Genomic DNA, 22871 nt, shown 5'->3' with positions numbered 1-22871 from the left:
CTTTCTGTTGTTTTAATTTCCTGCGAAATTTCATCAAAAATCCCGCAAAATTTATAATTTGAAATTCCTATTAGTTCCCATTCCAATCAAGAGATGGCGTTAATTCGATCCGAAAGATTAACATGGGCCCGGATTACGTACACTCGCTACGCATCGTATCCGCCATGTTTTACCGTAGCTCCTTATGGGAAAACATGGCGGATACGATTCGTATCGAGTGTTCGTCCGGGCCATGGTCGTGAAACGTCTATGAGTATGTATGGTTTGTGGAGGTAACCTTTAAAATGTTAAATAATTCATATAAACTTATTCTTTTTCTCAATGGTCTCTTGCGTAAGCAGTCATCCAGTCGCACGAACTTATATATTAAATATTAAAATTATAATGAATAAAATAAAAAAACATAATTAATTTTACTATTAATTCTGTGTGTTCGTTTAGTAATCAGGTTACAATAATATTTCAGTTCATAATTTGTGTCTTTCTAGATAAATATCTATTTTTCTCGTTTTGTATATTTCACATATTTCATTTTATCAGAAAAAGTATAAGTTTTAAACCGCGAGATAGCGCTACCGTCGAAACTCACAGCAGCACAGCAATACTGTGCACTGTGGCTGCACATGTGGCTGTGGCTTTTTGGTTGGATTGGAGTTGCTGTTATAAACAAATTAAAATGGAAATGGAAGTAAAACAAGAAATTAGCGAGGACCCGTGTAAAATACAAATAGAGAATAATGAGTTGGGTGATGCTCTTTTGGATGGCTTTAAGTGTGAAATTAAGCAGGAATCCAATAAGCAACATGACTCCTATGATTATTTAGACATAAAGGAACATTCAATAAAGACTGAAATAGAACAACATGCAAGTAAACTTAACCCATTTGAAGAAAACCAAAAAACTGAAAAAGGTTAGTAGCAATATATTTAAGTAGTCCCATAACTATCATCAATCGGCCAATTAGGGAATCAGGTCCACTGCTGACATAGGCCTCAATCAGTAGTGTCCTGTACACTGAGCCACTTGTCAGTCCATCTAGTCCATGGTCTTCCTCCTCTTATTTTATAGTTTCTGGGCCTCCATTTCATGATTCGTCTTGTCCACCATCCACCTTGTATTCTAGCTAAACACACTGCCTAGTTCCACTTAAACATCATGATTCTTTTGATGACGTCTTGAACTCTTGATCTTTGTCTGATTTGTTGGTTTGTTATGTGGTCTGGAAGGCTTACGTTCAGCATTGCACACACCATGGCTCCTTGTGTAACACAAATGTTCTCAGATTTTTTGCCGTTAAGTCTCTACTCCATAAGTTTGCATGGGCAAAACACATGTCTGGATTATTCGCCTCTGTATTTCATGTGCTTGATTGTCTCTTCTTATTTTGATCTCGTATCCCAGATATTTGTAAGTGTCTGTTTGTTGTATGGTATTATTGTCAATAGTTATATTTCCATTCATTATGAGATTTGTCACAAGTTTAGTTTTCTCAAAGTTTTTTTTTTCATCCTCTTATCTCAGATAGAGGTGTAAACGAATATGTCATAGAAACTGTATCTTGTAAGTTGTCTGCTATTAATACAACATTATATTATATTCACTTCAAATCGTGTATTTTGTTTTTTTTGTAAAGGTTAAAACAGAGTAGATAATGGGGAATTTGCATAAAATTTTAAATTCGAAAAAAATGTTATAAATCACAACAGAATATAATTTAAAACATGTATCAAAGAGAAAAAAGTTGTTTTTGTGTTCCGTTTGGCCCCTGAAGACGATTCTAAATTCAAATTAAAGCAGCTAGCCCAAAACGCATAATGACGTCATATGGTTAATGTTTACATTCTGCACCAACCAAGTAAACAAAATTGTATATAATTTTAAATTAGACATTATAAAGGTCAGTAGAAAATACAGTTATGTGACGTCACAAGTGTTTTTGATTGTTTGAACTATTCATAGAAAACTTGTACTTTTACACAATGGTTTTATTTTCCATAGTATACTTTCTTTCCTTTCCTTCAAAAACTGTATCAAACTCCAAATTCAACAAACTGGCATATACAGTAAATCCTCTATTAACTGACATAATTGGGGCGGGGGGAGACCTTTCGGATAACAAGAATTTCGGTTAAAAATAACATTGTTTTCTGTATTCTTCTTGTATCAAATTACATAGTATTCTTGGTCAAAGTTGTCATATCAAGGTAATGTGTTGTATATTTAATTGTGTTTTTTTGGTTGTATGAAAGAAATATTGACGATGTTGACAGATTAACATTCAAATTGTTTCCGTTTTTCGATAAAAATTTAATTTTTATTGGCAAAATTGTTGAAACTGTCAGCCATTTCGGTTAAACGATGTTTAGGTTAACAGAGGTTTTACTGTATTATTACAATAACATACAATAAATGTCATTAGAATATAAATATTTTTCCCTTATTCCGCAACGATGAGCTGGCCAAATATCCAAGTAGGTGGAGGCCAATAAACTAAAGAAGGAGAAGACGAATATACCTAAACATAACCATAAATATAACCTTATAGTAAAACTATGTGACGTCACGTGTCCTTTGAACTATTTCGATATCACAGAAGATTTTAAATTTGTATTTGTATAAGTTTTTATGAGTTTTTGAAGCGTGAAATTTTGGACATCTCGTTTTTAAACAAATCAGAACATTATTATGTAATAAAAGAATGTGCAAGTTCCCTATTTAATTGTTTATAATTCGAAAAATGGTACATAACATACTTCATTCTGCATCAATTATTTGTAAGTAAACAATTAAAAATGAATATAATTTTTTAAAATATAAAAATTTGAGACCTTACGATTAGAATGAGACCAAAAAATCTCTTCTAAGTATTGACAAAGTGACTGTACAACCATTTAAAAATTACCTTTTTTTTCTCAAATGGGATAAACTAATAGAATTGTTTAAAAACTACTCAATAAATCGGGCCCATATTTTGCAGCTATAGTAACTACATAAAGACTCACATTGTGAAATGTGCTTTAAATGTTTATTGCTTATTTTAATAATTACAGTAGACTCGCTCTATAACGAGAACTGAAATGGCGTTTGATGGAACAGTTTAATAATACTACAAATTCCTATCTCAAACAGTATTACGTCTATTGTTCAAGTATTTAAGTCTATGGTTAACCAAAATCAACAATGCACCGAACATAAACAGTGTCACATATCGGCTTGTGCAAGGTTGTTGTCCATCTAAGATTTTTATAAACCATAATTTTATATTGCCCTTTGATAAATAAATAGATAGTTTGTCAAGTTAGACTGTATATTATATTATTGAAAAAAAAAGACTTAGTTTTCACTCTAATGGCATACAAAACAACATATTGCTATTCTACATCCCACCAGAATGAAAACAACTGGGAACCTTCTCTGGTTACACCTCCGAGGCTTCTACAATTTGCAAGCCATACGGATGCTGAGACTAAGGAAGATGAGGGAATTCTACAATTTACAATTCACGTCCCATCTGTTCCGTGTGGTAAAGTTCCAACGAGAATGGTTCCCTTCGTACTCCACTCAGAGTAAATGTAAATAAAAAATGAATAACCATTTTCAAATTCGTTGCAAAACGAAAATACAGCAGAACTATATTCCAGTCCAATCAGAGAGTGCAGCAAGCACCTCTACCGGTTTCGAAACTTATTAGTCTCTCATCAGGAGGCACATATGCTGCTCTCCCCGATCCAACCAAAACAAGCCCCAGCGTGCAGTCCCGGATTGCAACAAACGAAATGGCATAGATGCCCTAGCGGCAGCTGCTAGCAAAAAGACCAAGTTTTCACTCTAATGGCATACAAAACAACATATTGCTATTCTACATCCCACCAGAATGAAAACAATGGGAACCTTCTCTGGTTACACCTCCGAGGCTTATACAATTTGCAAGCCCTACGGATGCTGAGACTAAGGAAGATGAGGGAATTCTACAATTTACAATTCACGTCCCATCTGCTCAGCGTGGTAAAGTTCCAACGAGAATGGTTGAAAAATGAATAATATATTATTGCTTTATTCAAAACTACGATCTTGGAGAGGTTAACTGGGACATGATATTAATAAAACATTCTAATCAATGATATGCTTAATATTTTTTACAATGTTCTTTACTCAATTATACACATTGTATTACCATAAAATAAAGTGTCTCACGGGTAGTTTCCAAGAACTCTATAGAATTAAAAAATGTTATTATTTTAAAAAAGTAAGCACACAAAGTATTTAAGGAATCTGGGAGTAGACATGATTATATTACTTTTTCAAGTTTAAGATCACAATGTAAAGTCTTATCTAAAACTTGTTACAATGAATTTGTGTCCAGCTCGGAAAATTCTATTGTCAATGAGAGTAATGTGAAAAAATTCTGGTCCTCCTATATCCATTTACAACGAAAATCTAATTATTTATTTATGAAGAGATTTGTAATCTAAAAACTAACAAGAGTCCAGGACCAGATGGAATACCCCTCATTATTCTAAAGGCATAACTAGACAAGGCGAAAAAGGCGGGTTCGTTGGAGAAAATATTCCCATAAGATTTTTTTGCACAATCACATTCGTGAGACATCCCAGAATAGACAAAAACACATTTTGGACAAAAAAGATCTCTTATAATTTTTCTCTAAAGTTGATCGTTTTTGAGTTATAAGCAATTTAAAATTGAAAAACACGAACAATGGCGATTTTCAAGGCTTAATAACTCGGTTAAAAGTTATTATTATGAAAGTTAGAAAGTGACTAAATTAAAGTTTAAAGCCCCCCTACAAGATCCTGAAGAAATTTTTGTCATTATTTTATTACTAAGCTGTTATTTCTAAGTAATAATAATGAGCACTATGCACGTATTAGGCGGCCGTCTATGGTGAGTGCGAGAGAGATGCCATTCCGGCAGTTCAATGGTGCATCTTACTTGCACTCACATTTACAGCCGCGTCAGTACGATCTTACCGCTCCTTGATAATAATTAAAAATATGAGCTTAGTAATAAATTAATGACACAAATTTCTTCAGGATCATGTAGGAGGGACTTTAAACTTTGATTTAGTCACATTCTCACTTTCATAATGATACTTTTTAACAGAGTTATTAAGTCTTAAAAATGACCATTTTTGCGTTTTTACATAGAGATTACAGAGACCTTTTTTGTCCAGAACGGTCCAAAAAACCTAAAAAAAATTTTTCGGACCAAAAATATTGATTTTTGCAATTTGTTTTAAAAAAAATTGTTAAAAAAATTTGGACCTCTTTTCACGTGGGCGACTTTTTGAACCTTATTCTGGGATGTCTCACGAATGTGATAATGCAAAAAAATTTTATGGGAATATTTCCTCTAACGAACCCGCCGTTTTCGCCTTGTCTAAACAGATAAAAGGCATAAAGGCAGATTATAACGCTTAGGGCAGAACACTAATTTATAAATTTATAATTATATTTAGGTATATGTAGCTAAGCGATTCAGTGTTAAATGGCCAAATAATTGTCAATGTTTAATATTGTCTGTGATATATTATCATTTTGTGATTTAATTAAGTGTATTTACATATTTTTATAATATATTTTGAGGTTATAATGTATATTTTAGCTTTTAAATTATTTTGTAATAATGGGTAAGGCCCGTAACTAAATAAAAAAACAGTCTGCGAATGTGCTCACCTTTATATTTATTTAATTTTGTTAATTATATTTAAAGTTAGATAATTAAAAAGTATAACTCTCTCAACCAGATAATAATATTATATTCTGTACTGCTAAAGGCTAAAGCCACTTTAAATAAATAATATTTCGTAGATTTGTCGTTATATTGTCTGCACGGTGTCACAACTTTAAAAAAATATTTTTTTTAAATATTTTTAGTAGATTTAATACCCTATTTGGTAATTTTACGCACCCACTAAACTAGTTATTATTCTAATTTTAATAATTCTTGAATTAAACTTGGAAAAGTTCTAGCACAAAAATTATAAACGTCGTTTTATCAAAAAATATGCAATACTCTTAAAACCCACGAAATTTCATTTGCATATCTTAATCAGTTTTAGAGCAATAAATAAGTAAATTATGTCAGTTTGTATGAAAAAATTCAACACTCCCTATCTCAGAAACGAAGTATTTGTAGACATACGTTTATAAAGCAAACTGCCATTATTTTTTCATGAAGGATTACCTCTTAAGTTTACCATTCTTATTTAAGAACACCCTGCATTGACGAAAAACAAGGCTAGTTGTTAAAGTACCTAACTTTTTTATTATCCAACGTAAGCGAATGAATCAAAAAAACAAAATGATAAGAAAACATGAGGCTATAGTTGAGTTTTAATTTCAGTATACATATTATAAATTCTAGAATACATACGTTTCACCGAATTTTCTATACAAAATAACGCAAGGCATTTTTGGAAATTTGTAGGTAGCAATCGTGAAAACAATTGTTTACCTGACTCAATGATCCTGAATGACTCTGTAGCTTCATGTGGCAATGATATTGCCAACTTATTTGCAGATCACTTTTCATCAGTTTATAGTGATATTACTTTAAATTGCAATGTTGACCATATTCAGTGTCAACTCAATATCTCATCATATCATATCCAGATTTCCAAAATTTACGAAAAGCTTTCATCATTAAGTGTCAACAAGGGTCCTGGGCCTGACGGTATACCACCTAATTTTCTTAGGGAATTCAGTTTTGTACTATCGCGACCTTTGTTTCATATATTTAATAAATCTTTGGATGTAGGTCAGTTTCCTTAGGGAATTCAGTTTTGTACTATCGCGACCATTGTTTCATATATTTAATAAATCTTTGGATGTAGGTCAGTTTCCAGACTTTTGGAAACTTTCTTATGTCACACCAATATATAAATCTGGTAATAAATCTAATATTAGTAATTACCACCCCATATCTATTCTTAGTGATATACCAAATGTTTTTGAGAGTATTATAACTGATTTCCTCACCTTCGATAGCTCCAGGATCCTAAACTCTCAGCAATTTGATTTTACTACAGGTAAGTCTGCTGAACTGAGTTTGTTGACCTATGTTGATTTTCTGTATGGAGCCTTGGAAGAGGGACCAAGTTGATTCAATTTATACTGACTTTTCCAAGGCCTTTGACAGAGTGAATCATGAACTCCTGATTCAAAAGCTTAGCTCCTATGGCATAAGTGGACCTTTGTTGCAGTGGTTACAGAGTTATTTAACCGAAAGATTTTAACAAGTCCGAGTAAACCACTTTTACTCACAAACTTTTTCAGTTAAGTCAGGTGTACCACAGGGGTCCCATTTGGGTCCATTACTCTTTAATATATTTATTAATGATATTACCAACTGTTTTCACGATTGTAACGCCTTGCCATTTGCTGATGACTTGAAGTGCTTTAAAGTTATAAAAAATCATGATGCTGCCATATTGCAATTAGAACCGAATAACCTCTCTGCATGGTGTTCACTTAACGGTATGAACCTTAATTCAAGCAAATGTCATGTAATTAACTTTACGTACTCACCACCCAATATTATCAAACTATTACATTGATGGCCAATTGCTCAACACTGTAAATAAAATCAAGGACTTGGGGATTACACTGGAAAACTATCTTTGTTTCAATACTCACATCATCAATGTCATTCAAACATGTATGAAGAGGCTGGGTTTTGTAAAAAGAACAACTCATGATTTTACAAACATATCCAGTATTAGAGTTCTTTACTTCTCTTTGGTCAGGTCTCACCTCGAGTATTGTTCTTCAGTGTGGTCCCCACACTACTTGGTCTACATTAGGAAACTTGAAGAAGTCCAAAATAGTTTCTTCCGTTACATTGCTTTTAAGCTGCAGGTCCCTTCTCCTGCAAGCAGGAGAAAACAAAGGGACCTTTTGCTATTATTCAAGATCTTAATGGTATATGCAGTTGTTCTCAACTACTTAATAATTTCGCACTGTTTGTACCACCTCGCACCACTAGACAAGTGCGAACATTTTATGTACCATTCCACAGGTTTAATTATTCACTTTTTTCGTTCGTACCCAGTGTCTTGAATTTAGCAAACTCCCTTTACAATTTACAACTGTTCGACAACTCCATCAGTCGTTTTAAAAGAAATTTACATGGGATCAATATTTGAGTGAAACGTCTGTAATTTGTTAACTTGGTTTTATGATATTATTTCCTATTACATATTTACTTCTATATTATATTTATATTTCTGTATGTCTGTTTTTTATATTATATTATGTTATTGTTTTTATCTGTACACTATGTATTTATGTAACACTTTATGTTCAATTAAAAAATGTAATGTATTTTTATAGAATTGGGCTTGCCCGTAAAATAAATAAATAAATAATCAACAGGGTGATTGTCAAAACACCGGTTTTCGGTTATACCGTTTTTTTTAAGGTTAAACCTGGCGGTTATAACTGAGCCAAAAAATCGGTTAATCCAAAAACCGGTTTTCGGTTTCTTGAATCATTATTCAATACCTAATAGGTTACAACGTTACATTTATATTGCACGTTAGTTTGTGATACTCCACATATCCATTTTGAATATCAAATCCCTAATAGTTTTCGATATATTGGATAAAATCAATTTTCATTTGGTAACTCTAAAGGGCTGCAAATTTTTTAAGTGCGCATTTGTACTAAGGAAAGTTGGTTTAAATCGATCTATTTTTGGTCCCAGAATATGTGATTTAATTTATGACCTACCTTTTTGTTACTCCCTTTTTAATAAACTAACTCAATGAAAATTTCGACTCCAAATAATATCAAATAATTATTGAAAAATACAAATGGTAGTGAAATTAGGTAAATTTATAAGGGCACTACCCCTTTAGACATATATGTCAGAGAGATGGCGCTGATGACGATGATGAGATTACGCTCAGCGGGTGCAAACCTTGATGTAGGAATGGGACAATTTAGATGTCGTTTCTGGCGGGGTGAGCTGGAGGCACTGCCCCAGCTACATGCGGGCCATGGATGCGATAAACACTACAAAATCGAAACAAGACAACATAGGGTGTCAAACGTGGCAAATGCATATTGCATCTACACCGATGGCTCCAAAACGGAAGAAGGCTCAGGATGTGGAATATACTCCAGATCATTGAACCTTCGTATAAAATGGGATATGGGCAAAAATCAGTCGTGTGATGGATGATCGAAGTTAAGTTTAACGTTTGAGTTAAAGTTAAGATAACTCTCAGGAATAACGTTCCCATAACTATATAGGTGAAATTTGGTGTGATGTATCGCTCGCAGTTATGAGATAGTTATATCATCAACGTTATATTAGAAAGAAGTTTTGAGGAACAAATTCTGAAGTAACAAAGAGAACCTTATGTACAAATAGTACAAGTTAGAGTGAGCGCGAGAGATTGTTCCGAACATACCCGTCGTCGGCTACGGCCGATGACCGAACAGCAAACAGCTGTTTGGGTTCCTTGGTGTTTCTAAGTTGCTTTCAAACGGTAGATAGAAACAGGGTTGCCAGATTGGTGTATTTTCCCAAAATTTTGGGTTAATTTGAAAGCGTCTATTGAAATTTTTCTAAGCAGAAATTGTAGAGGGATTTTTTGGGGGCGGAAAATTATGGATGATTTTAAGGGGTCATGGTAAATTAAATTTGCGAATGTACATAGAACTGTATATTATACTCCCATATAATCGAAGACGATAGGAACTATGAATTATTTCCATGGCCCTCGTTGATATTGTAGTATGAATTTTGCTTTACTGTTCTCTTCATTTGACTAATAATTTATTAAAATGCGGCAACAATTTAAATTTGGGGACTTTGGGGTATTTGAGCTTCAATTTCAAGGAATTTCAGTTTCTAAGTGGGGAATTTATAAAATATCATTTGGCAACTCTGGATAGAAAGCTCAGTAGGTACTTAAAATAAAATTTCAACTTATATCGCTCGATTTGATTTTTGTATAATTTTTAAAATTGTATTACCCTTATATTCTTAATTATTAAATTACTAGCTTCTAAATTCACTTGATTTCTGTCTAAAAACAAGTCAAAAGATGAACCTAACCTTGCATAACTACAGAGTTATCTCATAACTTGAGGTTTAACGTCGCGTTATAAAGTGACCAGATAACTCAAGAACTGTCAAGAAATAACGCAAATAGTTAAGTTAAGTATGATACATCACACCAATTCGATGGTTATAACATAACTACAGGATAACTTTACGTTAACGATAACTTCGGTCTTCCATCACAGGGCTGAATGTCAGCGTAGTTCAGACTGAACTGGCTGGTATCTCCATAGCCGCAAAAGAGATAATCGGGAAAAGTATAGCCGCAAAACTGTAATTATCTGCACAGAAAGCAGACAAGCGCTACTAACCCTGAACAGACCACGTGTCATATCAGGGCTAGTAATGGATTGTCATGAATCACTAGCCCAAGCTTCGAATGGTAACAACATCTTCCTGAGGTGGGTTAAAGGACACAACCGAAATAAAGGCAACCGCATTGCTGACCAGCTGGCTAGAAAGGCAGCAGGCCTAAGACTCTTAGGACCTTGTGATCTTTTTGGCTTGTCAACTGCAACAATCGCGGAAACTGTCAAATGTCACTTCCACACGCAAACCGTAAAAAGATGGGAAGAAGGGCCAGGATGTAGACTTGCCAAGGTAACACTAAGGAACCTTGGGAAGTCAGCATCAGAAAAGTACTTGAGAATGACAGCTACGCTTGACAGTTGGTTTTTTAACTGGCCATTGTCAACTAAGAAAACACCTCCACACACTGGGGCTAGTAGACACATCTCTATGCAGGAGGTGTGAACGATATGACGAAACTGTCGAGCATGTCCTATGTGAATGTCCGGAGTTTTCGTCAATACGAGAGTATGCGTTCGGCGAGCCTTGGCCTACACCTGCCGATATATGGGAGATGTCACCAGGTGATTTGTCCACCTTCCTGGAAATGGCAGGATGGATAATGAACTAAGGACGAAAACCCCCTGGGAGGATGTACAATGGGTCAATTGTGGCCTAAGTGCTGTGGGACTTGACTCACACTCCCTACTCTACAGATACAGAAGACTATAAACGTAATAATGTAACGTATTTATAAGACTATCAAAATTCAATGTAACATCAATACATTCTTAAAATTCTGAACTGGATGTATTGTTTTAAATGTTTTTGCTTTGTTGTATATCCGAAAAAAAAAGTCCATTTTACAGAACATATACAAAACAATTTTTTTAAGTGATTCCAGAGGAATGGTTTTTTTCTTAATTTATTATTGATAAAATATAAGTCTATTGTAGTTTGTGTTGGTATAGTATCTATACAAATATAAAATATAATACAAAAACTAAGACTGCACAACTTATTGATAAATATCATTTTTAACTAAGATTCCGCAATTCAACAAGCAAGACATGCTTAAGCCTGATTCTCATTAGACGTGCAAGGAACCGAACCGGCAACGGCAAGGCACGGGCAAGGTTTTCGGAGCCAATTCACACTGCGAAAGGCCTGTCTCGGGTTGGTTGCTTTGTGTAGTGAACAATGTTGAAATTGAACGTTAAGGCTATGGGTACATAATTCGCAAATATTTTACGGCTATCCCTACCTTTTCTGTCTTTACATAGCAAATTACGTGTAGTAAAATTCACACTGGTATGGATATGTACACATTACTAGAATGTCATTCTACTTGACAATGTCATAACTAGCTTAAAGAGATGGCTTTTGAATGTTCTTGGATAACTGTTATTTTTTGTATCATTGCAAATTATTAATTCAGTTAATAAATGTGATTATTTCATTCATAGGAGATTCTGACCAATAGAAAGCTACAGACATGCAAATTAAGGTGATAATTTTTTATTATTTCATTCATAGGAGATTCTGACCAATAGAAAGCTACAGAAATCTGAATTAAATCGATAATTTTTGATAATCTCCCGTCGTTAAGTATATTACGTCAGATGCCCTTCGTTGCTACGAAAAAATACATTCAGTGACATTAATGACAATTAATGTTTTAAAAATTATAAAAGTGATGACTTTCAATCGTCAAATATTTATAAAAACTGTGTGTTTAATGGTACTTACATAAATAAATTACAATAAAATTTTGGTTTTGAACAGTTTTATTCATGAAATAATCGCAACAAATTGCACTCGACCTCTGAAATTAATATAGAATTTGTGCTCTCGTGACACTTTGACATAATTTCACTCGCCTTCGGCTCGTGAAATTAAAACTGTCAAAGTGTCACTCGGGAAAAATTCAATAATTTCAGAGCTTTTGTGCAATTACTACTGATTATTTCATTCATAGGAGATTCTGACCAATATAAAGCTACAGACATGCAAATTAAGGTGATAATTTTTGATAATCTCCCGTCGTTAAGCATATTACGTCAGATGCCCTTCGTTGCTACGAAAAAATACATTCAGTGACATTAATGACAAATGTTTTAAAAATTATAAAAGTTATGACTTTCAACCGTCAAATACATATTTATAACAACTGTGTGTTTAATTTCACTAATTGGTACTTACATATATAAATTACAATAAAATTTTGGTTTTGAACAGTTTTATTCATGAAATAATCGCAACAAATTGCACTCGAACTCTAAAATTAATATAGAATTTTTGCCCTCGTGACACTTTGACATAATTTCACTCGCCTTCGGCTCGTGAAATTAAAACTGCCAAAGTGACACTCGGGAAAAATTCAATAATTTTAGAGCTCTTGTGCAATTACTACTGATAATTTTTTCACTAGCTATGTATTCAGTAATTGTAATAATTTATATGTACCTACAACAAAAACTAATACCCAATCGAGAAAAGAGGAAAAGTGATTTTTTAATAATATATTGTTACTATGGAACGTTTACAATTTTGAACATTTTTAACAACAAAATACTTGGATCACAGAATATATTTTCATGTATTCTCTCTGCTTCTATCTTCCATAAATAATACACAATAAATAACTTTTTATAAAGTTCACCTCTTAAATCAATTATTTATCAAATACACTATTCAATATTAATTTAATCAACAACTAAAAATATTCCCGATTCATGTCAAATAATTATTTAAAATTGTTACTGATTGTCAGTGTCTGACTGACAATATTCTATTCGACTGAGTGCGTTGTATGACAAAGATAAATTTGGAAAATATTACCACGGACATTGTGTTCATTTTTTTCGAATCCTGAAAAAACTAATAAATATTTTTGAAAAATCTAAACGCAGAATGAAAAACTAAATTATTACCGAGGGCCGAAAGTCCCTTAGAATAAATAAAAGTTTATTTTGATTGAGATATTTGAAATTAAAAATAACGCTAAATTTTCTCTTAGTTTTTCACCCCTGTAACTTATTAAAATAAACATTATAGAAGTTCTCAGGGACTTTCGGCCCTCGCTAATAACGTAATCTTTCATTCTGCGTTTAATTTTTTTTAAAATACTTAATAGTTTTCTTAGGATTCGAAAAAAATGAATCCCCATTTGAATAGCATGGCAGCCGAAAAAACGTACCGATCCTCTTAATAAAAATTGCTCTAATATTAGACGAAGAAACAGAAAATGGAAACAAATATTGCAGAAATAGAAAAAGACGTTGTTGGGTGCTTAAAATGCTAAAGAAACGCACAAAAGAAGGAGAATTTGCAACCTTCGAACTTTTAGACGACCAGACAATTTTTTTTAAATATAACCGAATGACAGTGAATGAATTTAACAACTTATGGCTGCATATTGAACCATAATATTCAACCTAGTTCTTGAGTCACCCATCAGAAAAACCAATGAAACACCAAGACAGTACAAATTACTGCATATGCAGACGATGTAGTTCTACACTTTAACACGACTAACTGAAGCGTTCAAAAACATTGATCCTGAAGCACGAAAAAGGGAGCTTTAAATAAACGAAGCAAAAACGAATGACATGACCGTCAAAAGAACACCTGACAATGAAAATTATATAACAATAGACAACACTCTTGAACGTGTGGATGCCTTCACATATCTAGGCACAGATATCAGAAGAATTCCGTAAGGATTCCGTATTTCCAGAGGGGAATCGTACATACTATGCTAATAAAAGATTGATGACATCGAAATTATTAGACAAAAGAATCAAAATGACTATCTACAGAACATTGATTAGACCCGTATGGTTGTGAAACCTGAGCAATGACGAAAAGGGATGAAGCCCAACTCGGTTCATTCGAGAGAAAAATACTGAGAAAAGTATATGGCCCGGTGCAATCAGAAGACGGCACATGGAAAATCGGTAGAAACAACGAGTTTAATGAATTGAATGAATGTTACGATATTGTACAATTTGTGAAAAGTCAAAGACTGTCATGGCTGGGACATGTGCAGAGCAAAGACAATGAATAAACAACAAAGAAAATATTACAATGGAAGCCGATAGGAAGGCGAAAAAAAAAAGAAAGGGCCAGAACGAGAGGGATGGATGACGTGGAAGACGACATGAAAACCATGAACATAAGACAATGGAGAAAAAGTACACAAGAGAAATCCGAATGGATGGACACAGCCAGACAGGCAAAGACCCCATCCAGAGTTATGATGCCAAAAGAAGAAGAAAAATTGGCGCATATTGAAGAACCTCTTCAAAAACAAAATACTTCTTTTCTCTATCGTCTTTATAAAACTGATTTTAAACAACCAAGATTGCAGATTGCTTGCCGGTAAGCTATTCACACTGTCGTGACCTTCACGGCACATGCTTGGCAAAAATTGTTTCGAAAAGAACGTCGCATGCAAAGCCCGTCGCTTGCCGGTGCCTGGCACGCATGGTGTGAATTACATCCCGTGAAGTGCATAAAGGCTGATTCTCATTAGCATTCAAGGCAAGTGCTCGGCATGGGCAAGGCATCGGCTCGGCAAAATACATTTTACATAAACTCTTATGCACTTCACGGGATGTAATTCACACTATGCGTGCCAGGCACCGGCAAGCGACGGGCTTTGCATGCCATGTTCTTTTCGAAACAATCTTTGCCGAGCACGTGCCTTGCCGTTGCCGGTCCGGTTCCTTGCACGTCTAATGAGAATCGGGTTTAAGATTTTATGTAAAATGTATCTTGCCGAGCCGATGCCTTGCTCATGCCGAGCACTTGCCTTGCATGCTAGTGAGAATCAAGCCTTATTCCCAAATTCATCAAAATAGCCAATTTAGCTTATCAGATTTCTTGAACGAGATTTTAGTGAGTGCGAGAGTCATTAACGAATATAAACATTAAACAAATCAAGAATTATTGATGAATTTAAACAAACAATATTTTTTCTTGGAATTCCTTATTTTTTCAGAGGTAGAACTTTTAACTTATCCGGTTTTCACCGGTTTACTGTAAAAAGGAAAAACCGGTTATAACCGGGACAAAAAAAACAACCGCCAACACCGGTTATTACGAACTAAAAAAAGCGATGTTAGGTTATAACCGGTAGGTTTTTCCCATCCCTAGTAAAAACACAGTTTGATTGATACACCCAATATACAATGACAATTTACCTATCTAGCAACAATATTATTACAGCGATATTGTTAAAGAATAAAGTTATAACATGCAGTGTTGGAAAATTCTCGAGAATGAAAAATCGGAGAATGTTCTCGATATGGAGAATTTTCTGAGAATGAACCCCATGACGCAATTAAGAATATTTTTGAAGATGAAAAATAGGGTTTTAAAAATCATGATCTTATATACAAAATTATGAGACGAAACAACAGTGTTCTTTGTATATAAAAAAAATAGAAAAACAACAGAAAACACAAAATTTCTTTGATAAAAAATGAAATTTTCTTCTTAACGGCAAATAATCGATGTGGTATGATAAAAGATGAGACCTCAGATTCAGAATCTATTTCTATCATTAGCTCATCCCAGTCATCTACAATATGCATTTCAATGTACTGATGAGTTTTGGGATTTTGTTTTTCACGAGTGGCCAGCTCAGTCATGGATTGGTCACGTCTAACAATTTTAAATTGTGAGCAATAAAAGTTGCCTTACGAGCCCGTTCAGCAGTGAGCCGGTTTCTTTTAGAGGAGTGGATAAAAAAATCATAAGTACTGAAACTTCTTTTAGTCGCTGCACTGGATGAAGGCATGATTAATATATCAACTACTATTTTAGTTAATTTTGTTCCGAAACATGTACCTTTTCATCATATGATTAAGTCTAGTTTTTCAATTGATTTTACAACGTATTGTTTTCCAAAAAATCCCTCCTTAGACCGATAAAGTGCCAAATCTGTTATTATTTCAGCCGACTCATCACCATATTTTAAAGTTGCTAAATTATCTACAGACTCAGTTCCTCAACTTGTTCTTCTCTGCTTAAGGGGGGGGGGTATGGTTTGAAATCAACATATCAAGCACATTTTTGTGAATTTTTTTCGAAGCTATGGTATAATTATTTTATTTTTAAATTAAATAAATATATTAAGTACAATTCAAAGAATATTTTGAAAAAATTCAATCCCAAATATTGAAAAGGTGACTTGAATTTGGTGACAAATTTTGACAGGCAGCTCACAAAAAAATGGATTTTGCGGTGGACATTAGAACTCGTCACTAGATCATACGAAACAAAAAATTCAAAAAAATTTAATTAGCTTATGAGTTTTACGAGGTCACAACGTCGAGTTTTTTTATTTTTAATCATTTTTGAATTTTTGGTATCACTCAGAAATAAAAAAAATTAAATTTTTGGCAAAAATTTTGTGAAAATCAACAGATTTATTATTGTTGAACAAAAAATAAGCAAAAAAAGAAAAAATATCTCGACGTTGTTACCTCATGAAATGTCTCAAGAAAATCTGTGCCAAAAAATGCGTTTAAAGTTTTAACAACTGCATCTTCATCTTCTTATTTGTCTGCCAAATCGTAAAGTAATGCACATTGGAATATGTTTTTTGAATCGAGGAGTAATCTACAAAAAAGAAGGCGAACAGTTGTTTAACGTTTCTCACTACGCTCAAGCGTGCTGGCGCGAAGTCGCGGCAAAGCGAGTCGAAGGTAGGGATATTCAACACGCTGTATCTCTGGTAATTTTACTCCGATTATTTTGAAATTTTCAGAGAGTATTCTTGAAAGTATGCACTTTTATTTGAAATAATAAAAAAAACTTAAATATTCCAAACCATACCCGCCCCCTTAAATGAACACCATTCTAAATATTTGCACGTTAATATTGCACCAAAACAATAAATATTGACACTTTAAACACCCTTGCTAGTGGTTCATGGGATTGGTAAAAACAATATACCTACATATTTTTTAAATTATAATAATTTGACCCTTATCTAGTTTTTATTTTTGTTTCGGTTTTTGAAAATATAGAAAATTTTTGCCGAGAATATTCTCGAGAGAATTTTCTGGCCGAGAATATTCTCGTTCTCGAGAACATTCTCTTCTAACATCACTAATAACATGTTAAAACAAGAATGTGTGTGTACTTCGTACGCACGTAAGAAGTTATACTTCTATTATATAATTTGAACGAAATAAATATACTTAACAATTACAATACAAAAAATTAACAATAATTACCAAAAATTAACAATGCCAAATATTAAAAAAAAAAAAAGAAAAAAGTATGAATCGTCCGGGATTTGAACCCGCAATCTCGCGATTTCTCGATCTCTGGTCCAATGCTCTATCAACAAGGCCATCAAGGCGCATGCTAATGACGTTTCAGATATACATAATTACACATCACACAAAATTATAATAAAAAACCTTTTAAACCACCTTTTTCAAATTGCGCAAGTTGTATTATTAATATTAATGTTAATAAATGAAATATAAATATTTTGACGTTTCACATTTTGACAATTCACTTTTAACTACAGTGCCTTAAAATTTTTAAAGCACTAGTGCCTTAAAGTAGCATTTTTAACGCTCCTATGGAGTGCTAAAAATTGCATTTTTAACACGTTTGTAGAAAAATATATTTAAAAACACTAATATATTCTTTCCACACCTTTTCTGGACTGATACATACATAAATTAAAACATTTAGTAACGAACTCCATACTGCCTGTGTGCGCATGCGCGCAGATTAATAAAATTTCACTCTCAATGAAATCGGGCCTAAAAAAGTATCGGAAATCACATAAATCGGACAGGTTTAGGAAATTCGAGACATCAAAAATGGCTCATTTTTAAGATGGTGCGTTAATTTCTTGGAGAAGTGTAGCATTTATTTTCATCTACACTCAAATATTCATATTATAGTTTATTTGTATTTTAGGTTATCTCCAAGACGAGCACAAAATGGAAATTACGGAGACACTAATTGAGGGTTCATCTTGCGAAGGGAATTATATGACTCAACACGCTGAAGGGGAAACATTAAATAAAAATACGACAGTTGCGACTAGACGAAAACCTTACAAGTGTGAAACTTGTTTAAAACAGTATTTTAGTCCAAGTGGTGTGAAAATACATTTGAGAGTGCACACTGGGGAAAAACCATACAAGTGTGAAATTTGTTTTAAGGAGTTTAGCAATAAAAGTAATTTGAAAACCGTCCGAAAAAGTGGACCGTCCTGTGGATTTATGAATAATATAGAAAACTGTGTTTGTATTTGTATTGTGTGTAGTTTATTAAAAAAAGGATTTTCAAGTCGAAGTTATCAAGAGAAAGTGGACATTATTAAGTCTGGTAGGTCAAAGGAGCCCATTAATTTGGAGGCAAAAGTGGAAAAATCGGCAAAGAAATTTACCAGACATTTCCATGTGGGTTTTTATGAAAAATATGAATGGTTAACTGGCTGCAAAATTGTATCAAAATTATTTTGTTGGCCCTGTATTCTTTTTAATACAAGCGAAAAAACACATTGGAACTCGGTCGGCATTACAGATTTAAATAATTTTCACAAAAGTGTAAAGCGACATGTAAATAGTAAGTGCCATTTAAGTGCTACAATTAAAGAAAAAACATTCGGGACATATCGCATTGAACATAGTTTGGACAATCATTTAAAAATAAGCCATAGACTTCACAATGAAAGCGTTAAGAAAAATAGGGATGTGTTAAAACGGTTGATTGATGTAACTTGTTTCTTGGGAGAATATGAATTAAGTTTCAGAGGTCATAATGAAACAAGTGAATCGGCCAATCGAGGAAATTATATAGACCTTGTAAATTTTTTGGCAAAATATGATGAAACCCTAAAAAATCATTTTATTAATTCCACAGTTTTCCGAGGTACCTCAAACAGAATCCAAAACGACTTAATTAAATGTACTGCTGACGTTGTAATGGATCATATTAAAAATGAGATAAAAATAGCTCCATTTGTTTCAATTGCACTTGTTGAAACAACAGATGTAACCAATTTTTGTCAGTTATCCATTGTTGTGCGATATGTGGTTGATGGTATTCCTCAAGAGAGATTTTTAGAATTCGTGAACATAACTGGCGATCGGACTGCAGAGGCTATGTTTCAAATTGTGTGTGATACTATTTCTAAGCTAGAATGTAATTCCAAGCTTGTCGCTCAGAGCTATGATGGTGCTGCAGTAATGGCTGGTCAGTTAGCAGGTCTTCAAGCTAAAGTAAAGGAAAAGTTTAAACATGCAATTTTTGTTCACTGTTTAGCACACAGACTTAATTTGGTTTTATCTCGAGGCATGGACAATATTAAAAACGTTAAAGTTTTCTTTTCGACGCTAAGTGGCTTGGCATCCTATTTTTCAAAATCATCAGAAAGAACGCATGCTTTGGATATGCACGTTCAGAAAAGGTTTCCAAAAGTTGCTCAGACGAGATGGAACTACAATGGACGCTTAGTGCAAACGGTGTTTCAATACCGTGATTCATTGATAGACTTTTTTCAAGACGTTTGGGATAATAAAGAAAAATGGGATGCTGAGACTGTTACTGCTGCTAAGGGGTACTTACATTGGCTTAAAGAAAATTTCGATTTCAATTTTTTGCTAAATGTTTTTGTAGAGATTTTTCCTTTTACTGATATTTTATTTGACATTTTACAGACAAAGTCAAATGACATTGGATTTTGTATAAGACAAATAGATGAGTTTCGAAATACACTAATTAAAAAACGAGAGCAGTTCAAAAATATTTGGGAGAAAACTGTAACTATGGGGTTAGAACATGAAAGTAAAAGAATAAAGATTGCTAATGTCGGCGATAGAGAGACCTCCTATCGACGATTATACATCGAAATTTTTGACAATATCATACAACAACTGAATTCTCGATTTCAAAATTTTAACGAATTAAAATTTGTAGAATTATGTAATTTTAATATATCCAATTATAACTCATCAAAATTTCCCACAGAGGCATTTAATTCCCTACAATTAAATTATGGAAATTTTTTTGATGTCCCAGCTTTGAACTCTCAGTTAAGTGTCGTTTATGAAACAAGTGACATTTGTGAAAAAGAAATTCCCAGGAATCTGTTAAATTTTTTAAACACTACTGGTTTAAATAAGTCCCTGTGTGAAGTGGTCAAATTGTGTGAATTAGTACTAACTATCCCAGCCACAAGTGCATCAGTTGAACGCAGTTTTTCAGTGTTAAAACGCATTAAAAGTTTTACACGAAATTCAACCAGTGAAGACAGACTTTCCAAGTTAGCCCTATTATCTATTGAAAAAGAATGCATTAAACAATTGTCAGAAAATCCAAAATTTTACGACGATGTTATAGACAAATTTGCACTGGTTGATAGGAGAATAGATCTCAAATATAAATAAGTGTTAAAAGGTGCGTGTTGTGGAAATGCCTCGGAATATAATAACAATTATAAATGGAACTGTTCTTTTTAAGTTTAAAGAAACCAAGCCCGGAGTCGAGGTCCGAGCAAGCAATACAGATCGATAAGTCACTAGAAACAGCGGGAATAGAGCGCCTCACGCTGGCCTGCATTGATCGGGGTAGGATTTCGTGTGTGAGTCCTTGTTCCCAGGACTCCCACATGATAAGCACTTTGCTGATAGAGAGCCCCTATAGCGCATCAGACTGCTATCGGGGGGGGAAGTGGATAGGCTGGAGCATTGGGACGGGATGGAGTGACGGCCGCTTCTAGGAGTAAATCCTCTCCCCAATGAATTGTATCACCCGAATGTCTTTCTCAAGGGGCGTGCAAGTCTGGGTTAAACACTATTGCTTGCTTGCTTGCTTCGTTTTGCAGGTAATTTTTTATAGTTTTTGTTTTTAATCCATATAAGTTAACAAGTAGTATAATATTAGGTATATACCTACTATTTACCTATTAAGTAGGTACATATTTATCACATAGTATATATTTTAATCTCGACCCCCGTAAGAAAATAATTTTATACTCTTACTGAATCGCTTCCCCTTCCGAAAATGTCACCGCACGCCACTGGAGTGTACACTGGGGAACAACCTTACAAGTGTGGCATTTGTTTTAAGCAGTTTTCTCAGGCAGGTTCTTTGAAAATACATATGAGAGTGCACACTGGGGAAAAACCTTACAAGTGTGAAATATGTTTTAAGCCGTTTAGTACAGTAGGTGATTTGAAAAAACATTTGAGAGTGCACACTGGGGAAAAACTTTACAAGTGTGAAATTTGTTTTAAGCAGTTTAACACAGCAAGTTATTTGAAAGTACATTTGAGAGTGCACATTGGGAAAAAACCTTACAAGTGAGAAATTTGTTTAAGACTGTGTACTACTGCAACTAAATTGAAAACACATTTGAAAGTGCATACTAGGAAAAAAACATACAAGTGTGAAATTTGTTTTAAGCCGTTTAGTACAGTAGGTGATTTGAAAAAACATTTGAGAGTGCACCTTACAAGTGTGAAATATGTTGTAAGCAGTTTAGTACAGCACGTGACTTGAAAAAACGTTTGAGAGTGCACACTGGGGAAAAACCTTACAAGTGTGAAATATGTTGTAAGCAGTTTAGTACAGCAAGTGACTTAAAAAAACATTTGAGAGTGCACACTGAGGAAAAACCTTACAAGTGTGAAATATGTTGTAAGCAGTTTAGTACAGCAAGTGATTTGAAAAAACATTTGAGAGTGCACAGTGGGGAAAAACCTTACAAGTGTGAAATATGTTGTAAGCAGATTAGTTCAGCAAGTGATATGAAAAAACATTTGAGAGTGCACACTGGGGAAAAACCTTACAAGTGTGAAACTTGTTTAAAACAGTTTTCTGAAATAAGTACTTTGAAAAATCATTTACGGACGCACACTGAAGAAAAACCTTATAAGTGTGAAATTTGTTTTAAGCAGTTTAGGCCCGGTTTTTCAGTGAGCGGTTAAAATTTTGGTTAGCTAACCTAGTTTAAATTTTAACCCTCATTGCGTTTTTCAGTGCTTTAAATCAAGTTTATGAAAATCTCGGTTAGCTAACCAGTTTTTTCTTCTGTTGGCAGCAGTAACTGTACATGCGCATGTGCAATTCAAGAAATAATGATCAATTTGACAGAAGAATAAATAAACAATTTCATAACCAAATTAAAAAAATGATTAATACAATGCAATATCAAGTTCGGAATCTTTGTTTAGTTCATAACGTCTACCTCGGTTTCATAACAGAAGAGAATTAGAATTCCTGAGACGATTTGGACTTTTTTTTCCGATTTTGTTTGTCAAAGACCACGGTCTTATCACTATGTAGTCAAAGATGGCGCCGGGCATACAGACGTGTGTCCAATGTGCTGATAATTTTATTGTAAATACTAAGTATATCGTTTGCGATTTGTGTATTAAACCATATCATTTGCATTGTGCTAAAGTGAAAGATCAAGTGTTAAAAATTAAACAAGATTGTGTTAATT

General features: G+C 33.7%; 1 protein-coding gene across 1 annotated transcript; it reads left to right on the top strand.

Annotated features, from left to right (window-relative positions):
• The first annotated feature begins 296 nt into the window (after positions 1-296).
• On the top strand, positions 297-21973 carry LOC126889849 (zinc finger MYM-type protein 1-like). The gene is made up of 2 exons (XM_050658535.1): positions 297-911; positions 18335-21973. Exons 1-2 carry the CDS (start codon positions 677-679, stop codon positions 20809-20811), a joined length of 2712 nt encoding a protein of 903 aa, XP_050514492.1. The 5' UTR covers positions 297-676; the 3' UTR covers positions 20812-21973.
• Positions 21974-22871: the final 898 nt, after the last annotated feature.

Source organism: Diabrotica virgifera, chromosome 8, assembly GCF_917563875.1.
Source record: "Diabrotica virgifera virgifera chromosome 8, PGI_DIABVI_V3a".
Lineage (NCBI taxonomy): Eukaryota > Metazoa > Arthropoda > Insecta > Coleoptera > Chrysomelidae > Diabrotica > Diabrotica virgifera.
This window is presented reverse-complemented; position numbering and strand designations above follow the sequence as displayed.

Excerpts from the sequence above, each read along its gene's own strand:
- LOC126889849 (XM_050658535.1), top strand. The coding sequence starts at position 677 with ATGGAAATGGAAGTAAAACAAGAAATTAGCGAGGACCCGTGTAAAATA. Across the intron at positions 912-18,334 it reads AAACCAAAAAACTGAAAAAG|GTTATCTCCAAGACGAGCAC; the intron begins GTTAGTAGCAAT and ends TTTGTATTTTAG.